We start from the raw sequence: 19903 nt of genomic DNA, 5'->3' as shown, positions 1-19903 counted from the left end.
CCTTTCACCTCCGGAGTATCAGGAGAGCCGGGCCTGATTTGCGCCCCTTGTCCTGGCCTTATCCCTGCAGCCTTGAGATATTAGGATGGGCCTGGATAACGTTTTTGGCCTAGGCTGCTGCAGGAGCTCATGATAAAAGCAGCTACCTCGTAGCTCCTCCTCCCGGAAGTCCAACAGCTAGCATCTTTAACAATAACCTTTTGTGGCTTACCATTCTTGTAGACTGTGTCAATGACTGCCTTCTGGACTTATGTCAAGTCAGCAATCTTGCCCCCAGATTGTGTAGCCTACGAACCACACTAAGGGACCATATTAAACGCTTAGGAATTCTTTGCAGGTGTTTTTGTGGTAATTATTGCAATTTTCTGAGATGACATTTGGGGTTTCATTGGCTGTAAGCCATAATCATCACCATTAACATAAATAAATACTTGAAATAGATCAACTCTGTGAGTAATTACTCTATATAATATATGTGTTTTCCCTTTTTGTATTGAATTACTGAAATAAATTAACTTTTTGGGGATATTCTAATTTATTGAGATGCACTTGTATAGGTCACCATAATTCTTTTTAGAATTGCTTACTGTGGCGTCAAAAGATGCCAGTCCTCTCATTCACTAAGAAGGGGTGACGGATTTTAAAAACAACCAAGGAGAAACTGGTAAGGGTACACGTCTGATCTCGGTTAAGACTCTTTTTATCAATTGTTTGTTTAGTTAGGATTTTGTATAAGATTTATTTAGCGATGGGGAAATCTAAGGATTTAGTAGTAAGAATCATACACTCAATTGAGAAGTGAATTTTCTGTAAGTTGAGAAACCTTGTAGTAAGGTTATCTATACTTTCAATTGAAGACCAGTGGGTATTCTGTAAATTGACGATCCTTGTACACGGTTTATGAGAAAACCACTGTAATAAAATACACTGTGTGTACATTATAGAAAATTGAGTAGATAGTAGAGGATAATGCCGGCGTCACACGGTACGATATATCGTGCGATATGTCGGCGGGGTCACGGAATTCGTGACGCACATCCGGCATCGTTAGAGATGTCGTACGGTGTGACACCTCCGAACGACTGTGAACGAACAAAAATACTCACCTTATCGTTGCACGTTGACACGTCGTTCATTTTCAAAATGTCGGTCCTCCTTCTGTGCTCCGATTGCTCATCGTTCCCGAGGCAGCACACGCCGCTCCGTGTGACACCCCGGGAATGACGAACACAGCTTACCTGCGTCCCGCTGGCAATGCGGAAGGAAGGAGGTGGGCGGGATGTTACGTCCCGCTCATCTCCGCCCCTCCGCTTCTATTGGGCGGCCGCTGTGTGACGTCGCTGTGACGCCGAACGTCCCTCCCCCTTCAGGAAGAGGATGTTCGCCGCCCACAGCGAGGTCGTGCGGGAGGTAAGTACGTCTGACGGCAGTTACCGACTTTGTGCGCCACGGGCAATGAATTCCTTTATTTGAATATTGCGCCATGCTTCCATTGCTGTTGTTGGCGACGCATGCGCATTGCCACAGTGACTCTCTCTTCACTAAAATGGCACCAGAATCGGCGCATGGGCATGTATATATATATATATATATATATATATATATATATATATATATATGTGTGTGTAAGAAAATCTGCGCCTGTACCGATACCTTTCATAGTCTTCACAGCAGTGTCTTTAATAAAATGATGCCAGAGATGCCATTTTAATGAAGACAGAATCACTGTGGCAATGTGCACATGCCGCCAACAACAGCAATGGCAGCGTGGCGCGATATTCAAATAAAGAAAAGGGGGCAAGCCAGGAGGACGCCGGAGGAGGAATAAACGCAGAGGACCCGACCCACAAAGGTCCTCCCCCGTTGCACCCATCATTTAAAATGCAGTGCATTTCTGCAATTTTGATTAACGATATGTCATCAACCAAGCAACCAATCTTTCTAAAACTGGTATGTCTGCATGCAGCATCTTAGTGCCAGTATGGCACTGCCTTTAGTTTATATCGCAAAATCCTGGTGGTTGGTTCTCTTCAAGTGTGAAAAACATGTAAAAGAATAAGAAATCAGGAAGGGGCAAACACTTTTCACACCTCTGCATATCTCCAACTGTAACCAGTGTACTTTATATGTACGGTAACCTTAATTAAAAAAAAATTCAATCTGGACATTTACAATTAGTGGACATCAGTAATAAAAGAAAAATTTGAAGAACTAGTGGAGAGAAACAGACTTTGTCCACAGATAGAAACGTGTATTTTTGCTGGTCTCCAACTGGTCAATGCTCTAATTTTGTCAAACCTGGCTGTTACTGGCTGAACGGCAACAGTAACAGATACAAGACAGAATAATACAGGCCGGAACCAGGACAAAGTAACAGATACAGGACAGAGTAACCAGCTGGAACCAGGACACAGGAACAGAGTAACACAGGCTGGAACCAAGACACAGGAACAAATACAGGACAGAGTAACACAGGCTGGAACCAAGACACAGGAACAAATACAGGACAGAGTAACACAGGCTGGAACCAAGACACAGGAACAGATACAGGACAGAGTAACACAGGCTGGAACCAGGACACAGGAACAGATACAGGCCAGAGTAACATAGGCTGGAACCAGGACACAGGAACAGATACAGGACAGAGTAACACAGGCTGGAACCAAGACACAGGAACAGATACAGGACAGAGTAACACAGGCTGGAACCAGGACACAGGAACAGATACAGGCCAGAGTAACATAGGCTGGAACCAGGACACAGGAACAGATACAGGACAGAGTAACACAGGCTGGAACCAGGACACAGGAACAGATACAGGCCAGAGTAACATAGGCTGGAACCAGGACACAGAAACAGATACAGGACAGAGTAACACAGGCTGGAACCAGGACACAGGAACAGATACAGGACAGAGTAACACAGGCTGGAACCAGGACACAGGAACAGATACAGGACAGAGTAACACAGGCTGGAACAAGGACACAGGAACAGATACAGGACAGAGTAACACAGGCTGGAACAAGGACACAGGAACAGAATAACACAGGCTGGAACCAGGACACAGGAATGCATACAGGACACAGGGGAGGGAGCCATAAATACCTGTTCTCTTTGGGAGCAGGAACCTCACTCATCTTGGTACCTGTTGAATTGTGTTATTCTATAATGTCTGATACTTTCTTTATATGTCCACGTTGAATTGTAAAGTGCTGCGGACTATGTTGGCTCTATATACATAAAAATTATTATTACTATTATGTTGATAAGTGGAAGTGATTGCAGTAACTGTTGATGAATATGAAATAATAGAGGAAATTTGGTATGGGCAAGGCGGAGAATCTGGAAGAAAGAGAATGAGACAAGTATATCTGCAATTGAGAAAGATGGTTGAAAAACTTGAGCATGCAGTGATGTGGATAGCAGTAACCCAGCACTTTTTCATTGAGTAAACATAAATCAGAAGAAACCAGGCTCAACACCATGTATGTGATCTATGATGCTTTATAAACAGGATGCCTCTCCTCCTTTAGAAAAACTGATATGGCCAAGACATGGACTAAAGAGATGACTTATACAAATGCTAGCAAGGTAAATCTATATTGCCTAGTATATTTTCCTAGATGATGTCGACCAACTTGGCTCAACTTGGGGAGCCAGATATTCTTGAATGTGGATGACATCCTAATGTCATCTGAAAATGAGGAAGACTGTAAAGCAGATACTAAGGCCTTACTGTGGTTCCTGTCAGAACAGAGGCTATAAGATGAACAATATTAAATTACCTTTAAGCATGCAACTGGCAGGAAATCAGAGATGGAAGGAATCAGCTGCAGCTTATCCCAGGTGATGGACCAGTCCAGGACCACCCTGTATGAGGTGAACAGTAAATTAGAAAAAGTGGGCGATTATGGAAACATTTCAATTTGACAAAAGAACACGGACTATAGGCGTTTCCACATCGGACAGGTTTCTTCCTCAGGCCAGGCATGTATGTTAGCAGTACAAAAAATGGGGTTTAAATAGACAAGAAAAGAATGGAAAAGAGTCACACACTGACATCATGGGGTCAAAGGGCAGTGCACAAAAAAAAAAAAAAAATAACAGCACATAATGCTGCCACATGGTGGCAATATAACAGACAATTACCAACACATCATAACCAAATATTACCAGCATACACGGTACTGATAATATCACCATACTGATCGTTAAAGAGGTTGTTCAGGCTATGTGATTCAGACTTCTGAAACCTCACAGCTCGAGTATAATTTCCATACCTCCGATCACATTCCAACTAAACATATTTTGCTTTGTTAAATTCACTTGTATTGAGGCCGAGCACGTCTAGTTAGCACGTGACCAACCATATGTATGGAAAGCGTGTACTTAAGGTAACATGTTCATCTACTCCTGCGATGCATGCACTGTGAGGATTCAGAAGTCTGCAGTCACATAGAGTAACTGCCGACTTTAAATTTAAGCCTGGACAACCCCTATAACCAAAACCAGATAGGTATACTCTGTATAGATACTAAACAGTGACTTTCTGATTGTCGTCATTCATTTTCCCTTTTTCTTTGCATTCGGCTCAAACCGTCATGACCTTTTCTCTCATTAATAACCTGTCTCTGTAAAATGTAACACACAGACATCTTTACTATCCTGCTTTTCCAAGACACTACTCACATCATACCAACTTCTACACAAACCATATAGTGCTATTAGTGTCTCAGATAGTTATCATGTCCTTTCTTTGCCCTATATAGTAATAGTAGCTTCCTATTGTGCCCCACACGATAACAGTGCCCTATGTGTGGCCCTACAGTTATAATGTTGCGCCTGTACATCCTCATAGTAATACTGCCCCTTACAGTTATTTTGCCCCTTCTGAAGCCCGTAAGTGGTCTCACCCACTATGATACCCCATTCATGACCCCATAGACTATTATGCCCCCACACAATATGATTGCCCCACAAATCTCACACAAAGTATGATGCCCCACAGCATCCCACACAATAAGATGTTCACCACAGCCCTTCATACAGTATGGTATTCATCACAGCCCCCAATATACAATATGAGATGCACCAAAGGCCCTCATAGAATTTGATGTCCACCATAGGACCTTGTACAGTATGATGGCACACATACAATATGATACCCCCTTTAAACACCCCATACAGTATGATGGTCACTAAAGCCCCCCACACAGTATTGCCCCCGTTGACCCCCACATAGTATGATAGTCAGCCACAACTACCTCACACAGTATAATGTTCACCATAGCCACCCCATACAGTATAATGTGCACCACAACTACCCTACACAGTACGATGTTCCACCACAGCCACCCCACACATTGGTGCTCTCTCACAGCCCCAATACACCCCCCACAGCCTCCTATATAGAATAATGCCCCCCATATAGTATGATGGCTCTCCCAAAAGCACCCCATACAGAATCATGGTCCTCCAACAGCACCCTATATATTATGAACATACCCCTAACAGCTCTCTATATAGTATGATGGCCTCCCTAACAGCCCCCATATAGTATGATGGATCTCCCATTAGGACCCCAAATAGTATGATGGTCATCCCTCAGCATCCCTATATAATATGATGGCCCCCTTAACAGCACCCCATATAGAATGATGGTCCGCGAATAGCCCCTTTATAGTATGATGGCCCCTGTAACAGCATCCCATATAGTATGATGGATCCCCCAAATAGCCCCCCATATAGTATGATGGATCTCCGAACAGCAACCCATATAGTATGATGGTCATTTCTTAGCGCCCTATATAATATGATTGCCCCCCTAACAGCACCCCATATAGTATAATGGTCCCCTTAACAGCACTCCATATTCTATGATGGTCCCCCAACCTCCCCCTATATAGTATGATGGTCTATCCCACATCCCTATATAGTACGATGGTCCACACCACAGCCTCTTATATAGTATGATGGTCCCCCTAACAACCCCCTATATAGTATGTTGGTCCCTACCACAGCCCACTATATAGTATGATAGTCCCAAACAGCCCCCTATATGGTATGATGGTCTACCACACAGCCCTTATATACTATGATGGACCACCTTACAGCCCCTATATAGTACGGTGGTCCCCTAAACAATCCCCTATATAGTATGATGGTCCACTCCAGCAGCCACCTACACAGTATCATGGTACCCCACAGCCCCCTCAAAATTACAATCCTTATACTCACCTAATGTAGACCCTTCATCATCAGAAGCCCCTGTCCCCTCTGGTCTTGATAAAGATCCACTACCACTCCACCTGACCTATCCATCAAAGTCAATGGCTGCTCACTTTCCCCAGTTCTGCGTGCTCGCTGCCTGGTGATAATCGTAGACTCCGTGCTCTCCTTCAAGTCCCATATCCAAGCCCTATCCACCGCCTGCTGACTGCAACTTAAAAATATTTCCCGGATCTGTACATTCCTTGACCAAGAATCTGCAAAAACACTAGTGCATGCCCTCATTATCACCTGCCAGGACTACAGTAACCTCCTGCTCTATGGCCTCCCTTCCAACACTTACTCCCCCCAAGTCTATCCTAAATTCTGCTGCCCAACTATTCCCCGGCCTCTCCTCTTTGCCAATCTCCTCACTGGTTTCTCATTGCCCATAGACTCCGTTTCAAAACACTAACCATGGCATACAAAGCCACCTGCAACCTGTCTCCTCCATACATCTGCGACCTAGTCTCCTGGTACTTACCTACATATGACCTCAGGTCCTCACAAGATCTCCTCTTCTCACAGTCGCATACAAGATTTCTTCCGTGCCTCCCCCATACTCTGGAACTCTCTATCCCAACACATCAGACTCTCTCGCCAACTGTGGAGACCTTCAAAAGGAACCTGAAGACCCACCTCTTCTGACAAGCCTACAACCTGCAGTAACATTCAGTTCACAATAGCGTTGCATGGCCCACTCTACCCTCATATACTGTATCCTCAACTCCTTCTCTGTAGACAGTGAGCACTCACGGGCAGGGTCCTCTCTCCTCCTGTACTGTTCTGTGCCTTGAAATGTTCACAATTATTGTACTTGTCTATGTATGCCCCTTTTTGACATGTAAAGTGCCATGGAATAAATGGTGCTAAAATAATAATAATTTTTCTCTCAGCAATATTGGTGACTTGCTTTTGCATCAATGCAATATATCTTATTAAGTTGCAGCAGCACTATAGCCACACTGATCATGCAAATAGCAGCAGCTGCCTGCTATGTGTTTCTCCACGACCTGCCTCACATATTTGAGCTTTTCTCCTATATCTCTGAATCTAATCTGAATTGTTCTTTTTTCCCTCACACACCAATCTTAACTTCAGGGCTGTAACGCCTTAGCTGTACAATTTTTTAAATGTCTTATGCCTCCCTTTCTGTATGGCCAAGACCTGTGATGTCCTCTCACTTTCCAGATTCACCACAAAATGGCTGCTCTACTTCCTCCTTTTGCTTTTATACAGGCTATGTTACTCCCTCCTGATTGTGTCATGCTTTACCATGTGATCTGATGTGTGCTGTAAGATATTATTGGAAAGCCTGCCAGGTTTTCATGTCATCCTTCTTTGGCTAACGACATCTTTCACAATGTATAAAATTGTGGCAGCCATTTTTGGTGATTCATACAAAGCAAATTGCATTTTGTTCGAATTCGCTGGTTTCATTAATTTCCTTATAAGTAGACATGAAATTGATTAAATTAGTATCTGTTTGCTCATTACAGAGTAATGCCTGGGACTGTGTAACTGAGCGAAGCTAGGTGACATCAGGACGGGAACAGCTACATGCAGGTACAGGAATACAAGACGGGTGTTGCAGAATACATCAGGAAGGATACCAGACCTAGGACATCAGAACGGGTGCACGATTTAGGCTGGTTCAAGGACATAGGGACACAGACATGATGGGTCCAGGGACACAGACAGAGTTGACACAGGAATTCAGGCTGAACAGGTCTAAGACATCAGGCAGGTCGGCTTCAGAACACAGGTTGGTCACATTCAGGAAACTCAGGCTGGGCCTGCACTGAATACAAGTCTGGCAACTTCCAGGAGCACGTGCAGGACCGACCAAGAAACACAGGCCTTATGTCCAGGAACTCAGACAGGACTGAGACTGTATCACTGGCAGGACAAGTTCAGAAACAAACCAGGCACAGAGCTGGTTACATACACGATTGGTGCTGGTTACCGGCGGACCAGGGCAACAGGTTGGACCAACACGCAGGAAGTAGGTAAGAAACCTAATGAGTTGCCGTGCCCCTCCCATCAGGGGAGGGAGCCTTAAATCCCTGGTGCCTTCCAGTGATAGGCTGGGAACACCTTTGCAAGATGCGCGTGCTTCCGCCTAAAAGGGACTGAAAGTACGCACGCGCACCCCCTGGGCTGGAGGCCAGGAAACCCCAAGCGGCCATGCAGGTGAGCAGAGGACCACGCAAAACATGGACATCCGCGAGGACAAGCGGGCGGCCAAGGAGGTAACAACAGAGGAATCCTTGCTGGGCTAGAGGGAGAAGAGAGTGCAGGGACATCGCCGCTAGGATGCACTGGGACGCCGGCACGTTTAGAGACCGGGACGCTGGCGCTACACACCTATTGGAAGTAACAATCCTTAAAGTCAATATCAACCCTTTAACAAGTCTTTCCATGACTTATTATAACACTGCATGGCCCATAAGTCTGCTTATGCTGGTTTAGCACTCTCCACAAGGAGAGACCTTACCCCTTATAGATGCCTGTCAGAAGTCTCTCATTCTGCCAAATTAAACCTTTTGCTTTGCATTGAGGAAGAGGTTTAATTTGGCAGAATGAGAGACTTCTCTTGCTTTGCATTGAGGATGCAATCACCTTGCATGAACAAGACTTCAATTTAGAGGAGAAATGGCGAGAACTTTGGGTCAATGTAGTAGACGGTGATCCCCAAATGTTCCCCAATTTACAAAACCCTCCACCAGGCTTCAATCTACCAAGGAAAACATGGGTTACTCTAGATCGTATCAGAACAAACTTTGGCGTCTGTGCAGATTTTAATGTATAAGTGGGGAAAATATGACTCTCCGACCTGTGACTGTGGAGCAGATCGTCAAACTATACAGCACATTGTTGAGGAGTGCCCCCTGAGATCCTACCATGGTGACAAGAATGATTTCTATATTGTAAATGATAACGCTATTGCATATATAGAAAATCTTGATATTCAAATTTGATTTTTATCCTTTTGATATTTTTCAATCACTGTCTATTGTCTGGTGTTTATTTTTATATGATGGTAAGATATACGATCATGCGATTAAATAAATGCATTGAGGAGGGAGAAAGAGTGTCTGGTTTGGATTTCATCCAAGTCATGTGGCAAGGCTTCTTGAACGGATGATATTGAATGTTCGGATTGTTGCTTCCAATAGGTGGCCCTAGAATTCAAGTCCTCTTCATCATTAAAGAGACAATTTGAATTTAAAAATTTCTGTAATGGAATTAAAGAGTGAAAACCAGGGAATTCCTGGTACATACCTTTTAACGTCTGGAAAAAGGCCCTGCGTTGGTGTCGGTGCCTTGGATGGTTACAAGTTTGCGGCTTATAGAAGGCTGTACCAAGTAGCATGAACAGTAGAGTGGTACATGTAACAAAATAAGATTTTTACTACACTGTTATCAATATTTCACAATGTCTCAGCAGTAGAAAATGGGATTTTTCCAAAAGTGTCAACAGTCCATCAATATAGGGATCTTTCATCACTAAACTTCCTTTTAGTCCAGAGTCCTTTATTTTTCTGTTGTAGAGACAAAAATCTGACACCACACAATGGCCCTAACTGATTTGAATGTATGGTTCAAGTTTTTTTCTTTTTAAAACAGAGAAACCTTACTATTTGCAAGTTAGGCAAATGACGCTCATTGGAACAATACTGTTATTAAAATGTGCTTTTTAGTTGATGCAGGTTCTGGGATCAATGCAATGATGACATACAACTTATGCTACAGTTAATGATTAAGTAAATTTTTAATGATAAATGTATACAAGTTTTTAATATATAGAACAAAATAATTTGGGATAATAGTATAAGAACTTGATTTAAAAGTAGAATACATAGTAGAATACAAAGCAGAAAATGAAGATTCCAACACATCTACACAACTACAGCATTGAGGGTATAGTAGAGAAATAGTGGGAGAAATCAATTCGCAGAACTCTAGCCCATGTGCAAGGTCTGTAATTTGTTGGGAGGCCTACAAATCTCCTTACTTCCCAGCATTCCCGCCTTCTATTTCGATATCCAACGTTGTGTCCACGTCACGCCATGATGATGATGTCACAAGAGTCCATGTAATCAAAAGAAAAGCCGGGAACGACGGGAGGTAAAGAGATTCACACAGGTTACTGACCTAAACGATGAATCGGAGATCTGCGAACTGATTTCTCCTATTTCTAGGGAACAGCGATTTAAAAAAAAAAAAAAAAAGAGAGAAGGAACATAACCCATATATAACAGGAACAAAGGTTACAGACCAACATGAATAAAATTTCTGTGTACACAGATAATGATTTAGCTTAACCGAATTTTACAATATCACCCTTAGAAAACAGATTGCATAAACAGTAGACGACAAAGCAGTGTACAGGCTCATTGTATTTACACAATTCATGAAACTTCATGTGCTCACTCTTAAAGGCAGATGTTGCATTCTTGTCAATGATTAGCTATCATATGTATATTTGGGTTTACAAAAACACATATATATATACACACACAGCACCAATATGGATGAAAGTATTGGGACATCTACACATCACACATACAAAGCTGTTGACATCCCATTCCCTCTGCAGCTGCTAAAGCTTACATTCTTTTGGGAAGGCCTTCTACAAGATTTTGGGGCTTTTCTGGTTAAATTTTTACCCAGAGATGTAGAGATGGGTAGGCAAAATCGTTTTAAGTTCGGTTTTTGTATCGAACACATACTTTACAAAAAAAAATATCAGTGTTTGAGTTCGCAGTTCGACTGAGCATCGCTGTGCTCGTGTACTGTCAGTGCTCGGCCCAATGCGAGCCACTTGTAGTGTTTGAATGGTTCACATTGGGGGAAAATCAGTGTTAGTGAATGTAGTGTGCACAAACAAAAAAAGAAGGAAAAACCCCAACTCTCTCTCCCCTGGAAGTGTTTTGTTTCTGGCTGTCTGCACGTGAGCAGAGAGCCGACCCGACAATCAGTAACTTTCAATGGGGTTCAGGTCAAGTCTAGGTCCAAAACTGAACTTTATCTAAAGTCCGGCTGGACCAGTCGAACCCGAACTTGAATCGGTACGCTCATCTCTTCAGAGAGGGCTTTTCTCACCATCTCAATTCTAGTTCATCCCAAATGATTTGGGAAGGGTTGAGGTCAGAGCTCTATGTAGGCCAAACCCATCCAACCGCGCCTCTGTGGGCCTTGCGTTGAACACTGGGGCACAATTATTTCGGAACAGAAAAGGACAGTCCTTAAACTATTTCCACAATCTTGGAAGCATAGAATTGTCCAAAATGTCTTCCTATGCTGAAGCAATAATGAATCAAATTACTAGAACTAAGGGACATAGGCCAACCCATACCAAACAAGCCCGTAGGATTATCTGTCATCCACCAAACTGTACAGTTGGCACAATGCAGTCAGAGAGGTAACATTCTCCTGGCAAGAGCCAAACTCAGACTCGTGCATAAGAAGAAGCATGTTTTGGCATTCAACAGAACACATTCCAATGGCTCCAGAGTCAGGTGGCAATGTGATAAAAATTACTCCCTCCAAAGCTTGGCATTATGCCGGTGATGTAAGGCATACAACTGGTCATTTATGGAAACCCATAGCATGAAGTGAAAGTGACCAGTTATTGTGCTAATACTAATGCCAGAGGAGGTTTGTAGACCTGCAATTTATAGAGTCTTTATAGAGACAGCAGAGCGTTGGCAAATTGAATGCACTATGCTCCTCAACATTCGCCTGCTATTCCCTTTGACTTTACGTGGTCTGCTAATAATACCACTCACAGTTGATAAAGGAATATTTACAAGATGAAGTTTCACAAACTAATTTGAATTCAGTGACTAACAAGTCAGTCCCAATATTTTTAACCATATAGTGTACCTTGTGTAGTACCTGTTTTATAGGACATATCTACCGAGGAGCACATTTCAGCTATTAAACTATGGCAGGAGAGTTAAAGAAAATCTCCTTCCATTTGATCCAACGGTGGTATCCTATCACAGTACCATGCTCAAATTCAGTGATCTCTCTAAAACAAGCCATTCTTTCACAAATGTTTGTAAAGTGAGACTGGATGACTATGTGCTTAGTTATACACATTTTGCTATAGGTCTGAATCACAAACCTGAATTCAAATGATTAACAGGTATGTCACAATAATTTTGTCCAAATAGTGTATATACAAAAACAATTTAAAATATTCAGTGCACATTGAATATTATTTTTTATTTGCTTTTAGGATAACCAATGTCTGTTAGTAGCTAGATACATTTTTAATTCTATTTTAAGCTCTAAACATCTTTCCCTTCCTCATTTACTTTTTTTTTGCTTCTGTTACATGTTTTCTTGTACAATTTGTCAATAAGATATATGGTTTTTCCACATTTACGTATTTTGATGCCCATCAATATATGATTTTCAAGAAAAACCTTTCTCACCTTCTAGATATAATAATGTATTTTTTTCTGCATGAATTCTTTGATGTTTAACAAGATGCGATTTGTCGCCAAAACATTTCCCACATTCTGAACATGGAAATGGCTTTTCCCCTGTGTGAATTCTCTGATGTCTAGCAAGAGTGAATTTATCTCTACAATGTTTGCCACATTCTGAACACGAATATGGCTTCTCTCCAGTGTGAGTTTTCTGATGTGAAACAAGATTTGATTTCTCTGTAAAACATTTCCCACAATCTGAACATGAATATGGCTTCTCTCCTGTATGAATTCTCTGATGTGTAACAAGATAGGATTTATTTGAAAAGCTTTTTCCACATTCTGGACATGAATATGGCTTCTCTCCTGTGTGAATTCTTTGATGTTTCATGAGAGTTGTTTTGAGGAGAAAACATTTTCCACATTGTGAACATGAAAAGGGCTTCTCCCCTTTGTGACTTCTCTGATGTGTAGCAAGATTTGATATATCTTTAAAACATTTCCCACACTCTGAACATAAATATGGCTTCTCCCCAGTGTGACTTCTCTGATGTGTAACAAGATTTGATTTATTTGTAAAACAATTCCCACATTCTGAACATGAAAACGGCTTCTCACCGGTGTGACTTCTCTGATGAGAAGCAAGATTTGATTTATTTGTAAAACATTTCCCACATTCTGAACATGAAAAAGGCCTTACCCCTGCATGAATTCTCTGATGTCTATATAGATTTGATTTCTCTGTAAAATATTTCCCACACTCTGGACATGAAAATAGTGTTTTTTCTGTATGACTTCTCTGATGTTTAAGAAGATATGATTTCTGATTAAAACATTTCCCACATTCTGAACATGAATATGGCTTCTCCCCTGTGTGGATTCTTTCATGTCGAACAAGATCCGATTTCTGGTTAAAATATTTCCCACACTCTGAACATGAAAATCTTTTTTCCTGTGTGGGAATTTTTTGATAAGTAACAAAAGAAGTATCCAAGGAAAAACAGTTACCATATTCAGAACATGAAAATGGCATATTCCCTGTAAGAGAACTCTGATTTCCATCATCTATTTTGTAACTCTCATTTTTCCTACTTGTCAGAGATGAGTCAGAAGATTGGACCTGTTTAAAATGATCAAAAGATAGATCTTCGCTGGGAAAAGATGATGGAATGTCTGGGAAAAAGGGAAACACTTCAATTGTGTCTTGTGTGATATCGAGGTCTTCCGATTTAAAACTTGAAGGTGAAAGATGTCCTTCTAATCTCTCGGAACAGTCATCTGCCAAAAATTAAACAAAGTATAATTTTTAAATAAAATAAATTTAAAATTATTTGAAAACATTTTTAGAAAAAAAATGTAACCATTAGTCAGTGTTAATATCTGTCTCACAAAATAATTGACAGTAACATGTCTTTTAATGCAAAGCAGAGTAATAGTATAGTCCTTCTGGAAAAACTGATGATTTTGTAGAAAGTATTAGAATGAATTAGGACTTTTCCTCTTTAAATAGTGTAAGAAGGAGTTAGGTAGAGTGGTAGACAGTATATACATGTCACCAAGGTGATTAGCCTCAGTGATGTGAATCCCGGGACGCCTGTACAAGTAACACAAATTAATGAGTAGTTTATTTAGAGTGTGTTTTGGGTCCATGATTTAGGAGTGACCAAAAGACATTGGTTGGGAAAGGTTGCCCTCAGTCTTACAGGCCTAATAGCAATTAACTCAGGAGTGGGTTGAGGCTGGAGAAAGACAGAGATGGTGAAGAGTGTGCACTGCAGCCAGAGAGAGGTTCCTTTAACCTCTTTACTACATTGGACGTAATGGGTACATCCTGATGGTGAGTGCATTCCGATCAAGGACATACACAGTACGTCATGGTGATCGCAGGGGCTCAGGCACTGTACCCCCATCACTGCAGCTTATTTTAAAACTGAGACCCAGCTCTCACTGCCAGGAGCAGTGCTCGAACTACTCCAAGCAGTTTAACCCCCTAAGTGTTGCGATCAATAGCAATTGCAGCATTTAGGTGGCAGGGAGAGGATCGCACTAATCTCCCAAACAATCAGGTCCCTGTGATCTCTGCCATGGTAACCCGGGGTTGTCTGACCCCTGGGTCACACACCTATGGAAAGCCTCACACACCATGCCAGATGGTTGGTGTGAGAGGCGAATTGTCAAGTACTGCGAGTGCAGCACTGACATCTAATCAACTGCAATGACCGTGCATTGTAATGGATTATATGAGTGATCAGAGGGATAAAAAGTAATGTCCCACTAAGGGAGTAAGTAAAACATTTAAAAAAATTGCTAAAAATATTTTTTTTAAAAAATATGAAAATAAAGAACAAAAAATATTTTTTTTTCAATAAATATGTAAATAAACAGACAAAAGAGACATTTGTATTGCTTCGTCTGTAGCAACCCAATCTAAAACTGTCACACTAGTTAACCACTTCAGTAAATTTGATTAAAATAACAAATGTAGCAAAAACTACAGTGCTGGCCAAAATTATTGGCACCCCTGCAATTCTGTCAGATAATACTCAGTTTCTTCTTGGAAATGATTGCAATCACAAATTCTTTGGTATTATTATCTTCATTTAATTTGTTTTCAATGAAAAAAATAAAATTTGTCTTAAAGCCAAATTGGATATAATTCCACACCAAACATAAAAAAGGTGGTGGACAAAAGTATTGGCACTGTTTGAAAAATCATGTGATGCTTCTCTAATTTGTGTAATTAACAGCACCTGTAACCTACCTGTGGCACCTAACAGGTGTTGGCAATAACTAAATCACACTTGCAGCCAGTTGACATGGATTAAAGTTGACTAAACCTCTGTCCTGTGTCCTTGTGTGTACCACATTGAGCATGGAGAAAAAAAAGAAGACCAAAGAATTGTCTGAGGACTTAAGAATCCAAATTGTGAGGAAGCATGAGCAATCTCAATGCTACAAGTCCATCTCCAAAGACCTGAAAGTTCCTGTGTCTACGGTGCGCAGTGTCATCAAGAAGTTTAAAGCCCATGGCACTGTGGCTAACCTCCCTAGATGTGGAAGGAAAAGAAAAATTGACGAGAGATTTCAACGCAAGATTGTGTGGATGGTGGATAAAGAACCTCGACTAACATCCAAACAAGTTCAAGCTGCCCTGCAGTCTGAGGGTACAACAGTGTCAACCCGTACTATCCGTCGGCGTCTGAATGAAAAGGGACTGTATGGTAGGATACCCAGGAAGACCCCACTTCTTACCCCAAGACATAAAAAAGGCAGGCTGGAGTTTGCCAAAACTTACCTGAGAAAGAAACGTTTTGGAAGAATGTTCTCTGGTCAGATGAGACCAAAGTAAAGCTTTTTGGGAAAAGCCATCAACATAGAGTTAGCAGGAAAAATAAGAATTATTCTTACCGTTAATTCAGTTTCTAGGACCTTCCACGACAGCATAGGAGGTTGACTCTCCACGCCCTAATTGGGACAGGAAGCACAAGAGAGGTTAAAAAGGACCCTCCCACCTCCCATAGCCAGTGTCTTACAAAGAACCCATAGCATATGAGAAGTACAAACACATCCAGGAATATCGAGGATAAGGGAGGGAATTACGTGCTGTCGTGGAAGGTCCTAGAAACCGAATTAACGGTAAGAATTCTTATTTCTCTAGTCCCTTCCACGACAGCATAGGAGGAATACCAACGAATTGATACCTAGGGGGGACCACAGCCTGCCGGACCTTCCTGCCAAAAGCCAAATCCCTGTTGGAATCCAGATCCAAACGATAATGCTTTGTGAAAGTATGGAGGGAAGACCACGTAGCCGCCTTGCAGATCTGCTCAGGAGAAGCCCCTGCCCGTTCAGCCCAGGAGACAGAGGTAGCCCTGGTGGAGTGCGCTGTAAATCCGGTAGGCGGAGACAGATGCTGAGCGAGGTAGGCGTCTCTAATGGCCCGCACAATCCAGTTGGCGACGGTACTCTTAGCCACCTTCCTGCCCTTATTTCGACCAAAGGGCTGGATAAATAGGTTATGATCAATACGCCAAGGTGCAGTAATATCTAGGTAGCGCAACACTGTCCGACGAACATCCAAAGAATGGAACACTTGCCACCCCGGAGTCCTAGGATGCTGACAGAAGGAAGGTAGGACGATGGACTGAGAACGGTGAAAATCCGAAACCACTTTGGGAAGGAAGGAAGGGTCCAGCTGAAAGACAATGCTGTCATCTCTGACGGTCAGGTAAGGCTCCCGAATAAACAATGCTTGAAGTTCCCCGACTCTACGAGCAGACGTAATAGCCACGAGACAGGCAGTCTTGTGAGAAAGAGAACGGATGTTACAGGAGGACAGCGACTCAAAGGGCGACTGAGATAGTCCGGTAAGGACCACATTGAGATCCCAGCAAGGTGTCAGGACCCTCTGTCGCGGACAGAGCCTACTAGCGGACACAAAGAAACGGCGGATCCAGCGATGATCTGCCAGAGCCGTGTCAAAGACTGCACTGAGTGCCGACACCTGTACCTTCAGGGTGCTGGGCCGAAGGCCTAGGTCCAATCCACTCTGGAGGAAGTCTAAAACCTGCGCAACGTTAGGCCGGAGCGGGTCAGGAGGCCGAGAACCACACCAGGAGGAAAATCTCATCCAGATTTTATTGTAAATACTATTAGTCACCGGTTTACGGTTCTTCTGTAGAGTAGCCACGACCTTGTCAGAAAGTCCCTGGGCCTTCAGTGCCCGGGCCTCAGAAGCCAGGCAGCCAATTTGAGTTTCTGGGGGTCCGGATGGAAAATCGGACCCCGAGACAGTAAACTGGGGTCTGAACCCAGGAGGACCGGTCCGTCGATCCCGAGAGTCAGGATCAGGCTGTACCAACTCCGCCGAGGCCACAGAGGAGCTACCAGGATAGTTGCGGCTCCGTCGTCTCTGATCTTCCTCAGGGTTCGTGCGAGAAGAGGAATTTGGGGGAAGGCGTAGGCGAGGCAAAAGGACCAATCGTGGCAGAAGGCGTCCACCCCCAACGCATTGTCCCGAGGGTTCAGGGAGAAAAATGTTGCGACCTTGCGATTTCCTGCCGAAGCAAAGAGGTCCACCTCTGGAGTACCCCACCTTGCCACCAGAGAGCAGAACACCGCTTGATCCAGACTCCATTCCCCTGGGTGAACATCCCGACGACTCAGGAAATCTGCCTGAAGGTTTAGGGAACCCTTTAGATGGACTGCAGAAAGGGATAGCAGGGACCGTTCTGCCCAGTGGAAGATCCGGGAGGACACAGACTTCAGGGCGCCCGATCGTGTACTGCCCTGATGGCGGAGATGTGCCACTGTGGTGACATTGTCTGAGTAGACCAGGACGTGAGTGTCCCGGACGAGATCCTGAGCCGCAAGGAGGGCTTCCCTGACTGCCCTGAGCTCCCGGTAGTTGGAGGATCGGGAGCTGACATAAGGACTCCAGACCCCCTGAAATGGGGAGTTTGCCACCATAGCACCCCATCCCCGCAGGCTGGCATCGGTTGTTAGTGTAACCAGGGGCGTCTGAGTCCAGGCAAGCCCCACCTTCAGGTTGTTGGGACGCAGCCACCAGAGAAGGGATGAGGAGACGGTCCCTGAGAGGCGAAACCGTCTGTTCAGGGAGGACGGGAGTCTGTCCCAATGCGCCAGGATATGATCCTGTAGACACCGAGAGTGGGCCTGAGCCCACCTGACTGAGGGAATGCAGGACGTCATAGAACCTAGAGCCGACATAGCCGCTCGAAGGGTCGGGCGAGCCTGATGGCGAAGCTTTGAGATTTTGGCTAGCAGGGCCAACCTGTGGCTCTCCGGGAGAAAGGATGCCTGTCTGTCGGAGTCCAACAGCACTCCGAGAAACTGCAGAGTGGAGGAGGGGTGCAACTGTGATTTCTTGAGATTGGGGATCAATCCCAAGGAACGAAGAATGCCTAAAGACTTCTCCACATGGCTCCGGAGGGTCTGAGCGGAGGGAGCCACGAGAAGAAAGTCGTCCAAATATGGAACCAGACAGATACCCTGCAATCGTATGAAGGCGACCACCTCTGCCATGATCTTTGAAAAGATCCTTGGAGCCGAGGAGATCCCGAAGGGAAGTACATTGAATTGGAAATGAAGAACTTCCTCCCCGTGCAGAACCGCAAACTTGAGGTATTGCCTGTGACACGGATGGATGGGCACGTGGAAGTAGGCGTCCTTCAGGTCTATTGAGGCCATCTGGTGGTGCAGACCTATCAGTGGGATAGCCGATTTCACAGACTCCATCTTGAAACGCCGGTACCTGACCTGCTGGTTGAGACGCCTTAGATTGATGATAATCCGGACGTCGCCAGACGGCTTTTTGACAAGGAAGAGATGGGAGTAGTGGCCTATCCCTCCTTCCTGACTCGGGACTGGGGAAACGACCCCCGAGTGCATTAGCTCCTGAATCTTTGCGTACAGTAGGGCCTGGGAACCCTGCGATGCCAGAGCCGTGACTCGGAGGCCCGGAAGAGGGGGGGGAGATGAATTCTATTAAGAGACCCTCTGAGACGATCTTCAGGACCCATTGGCAGGAGGTGATGGACCACCACTGGGGAAGAAACGCCGAGAGTCGTCTCCCCACCCGAGCCGAGTCACGGTTTGTCCTGCAGAGGACGTTGTTGATGGGGAGGGATGAGGATGTTTCTCCCTCTACCCTTAGGATAGCTCCACCGGCCCGACTTCCCTTTCCCTTTGGGCTGGGAGGCCTGAGGCATCGAGGGACGAAAGGACCGCTTCCTGGGGGGTCTAGGATCTGGTAAGGCCTTACGATCATTCGCCTTGACCAGAATATCATCCAGGGCAGGCCCAAACACCAAATCCCCTTTAAACGGAAGGGAGCAAAGTCTCATTTTGGAGGTGGAGTCTCCACTCCAGGCCTTAAGCCAGAGGGCACGTCTGGCAGAGTTAGATAAGACCGAGGTCCTGGCAGCCAGGCGGACTGATTCCACCGAGGTATCCGCCAAAAAACTGGTAGCCTTCCTAAGTAAGGGAAGGGATTCCAGCAACTCATCCCGAGGGGTACCCTGGGAAATATGAGCCTCCAACTGGTCTAGCCACCTAAGTAGGGACTGGGAGACACAAGTGGGGGCAATGTTGGCCTGAATTGTAGAAGACGATGCCTCCCAGGATCGCTTCATGAGGCCCTCGACCTTCTTATCCATCTGATCTCTAAG

General features: G+C 44.1%; 1 protein-coding gene across 1 annotated transcript in view; it reads right to left on the bottom strand.

The window, feature by feature from the left end:
• Positions 1–19903, bottom strand: part of LOC142312906 (uncharacterized) — a 202295-nt gene that overhangs the window by 168258 nt on the left and 14134 nt on the right. The window contains 3 exon segments of the mRNA XM_075351893.1: positions 2504–3016; positions 3786–3870; positions 12668–13991. Of these exon segments, the coding sequence (XP_075208008.1) occupies positions 2504–3016; positions 3786–3870; positions 12668–13991 (1922 nt within the window).

This window comes from Anomaloglossus baeobatrachus, chromosome 5 (genome assembly GCF_048569485.1).
Source record: "Anomaloglossus baeobatrachus isolate aAnoBae1 chromosome 5, aAnoBae1.hap1, whole genome shotgun sequence".
In the NCBI taxonomy this organism is placed as follows: Eukaryota; Metazoa; Chordata; class Amphibia; order Anura; family Aromobatidae; genus Anomaloglossus; species Anomaloglossus baeobatrachus.
Note: the sequence above shows the minus strand (reverse complement) of the source record. Positions and strands in the feature narration are given on the sequence as shown.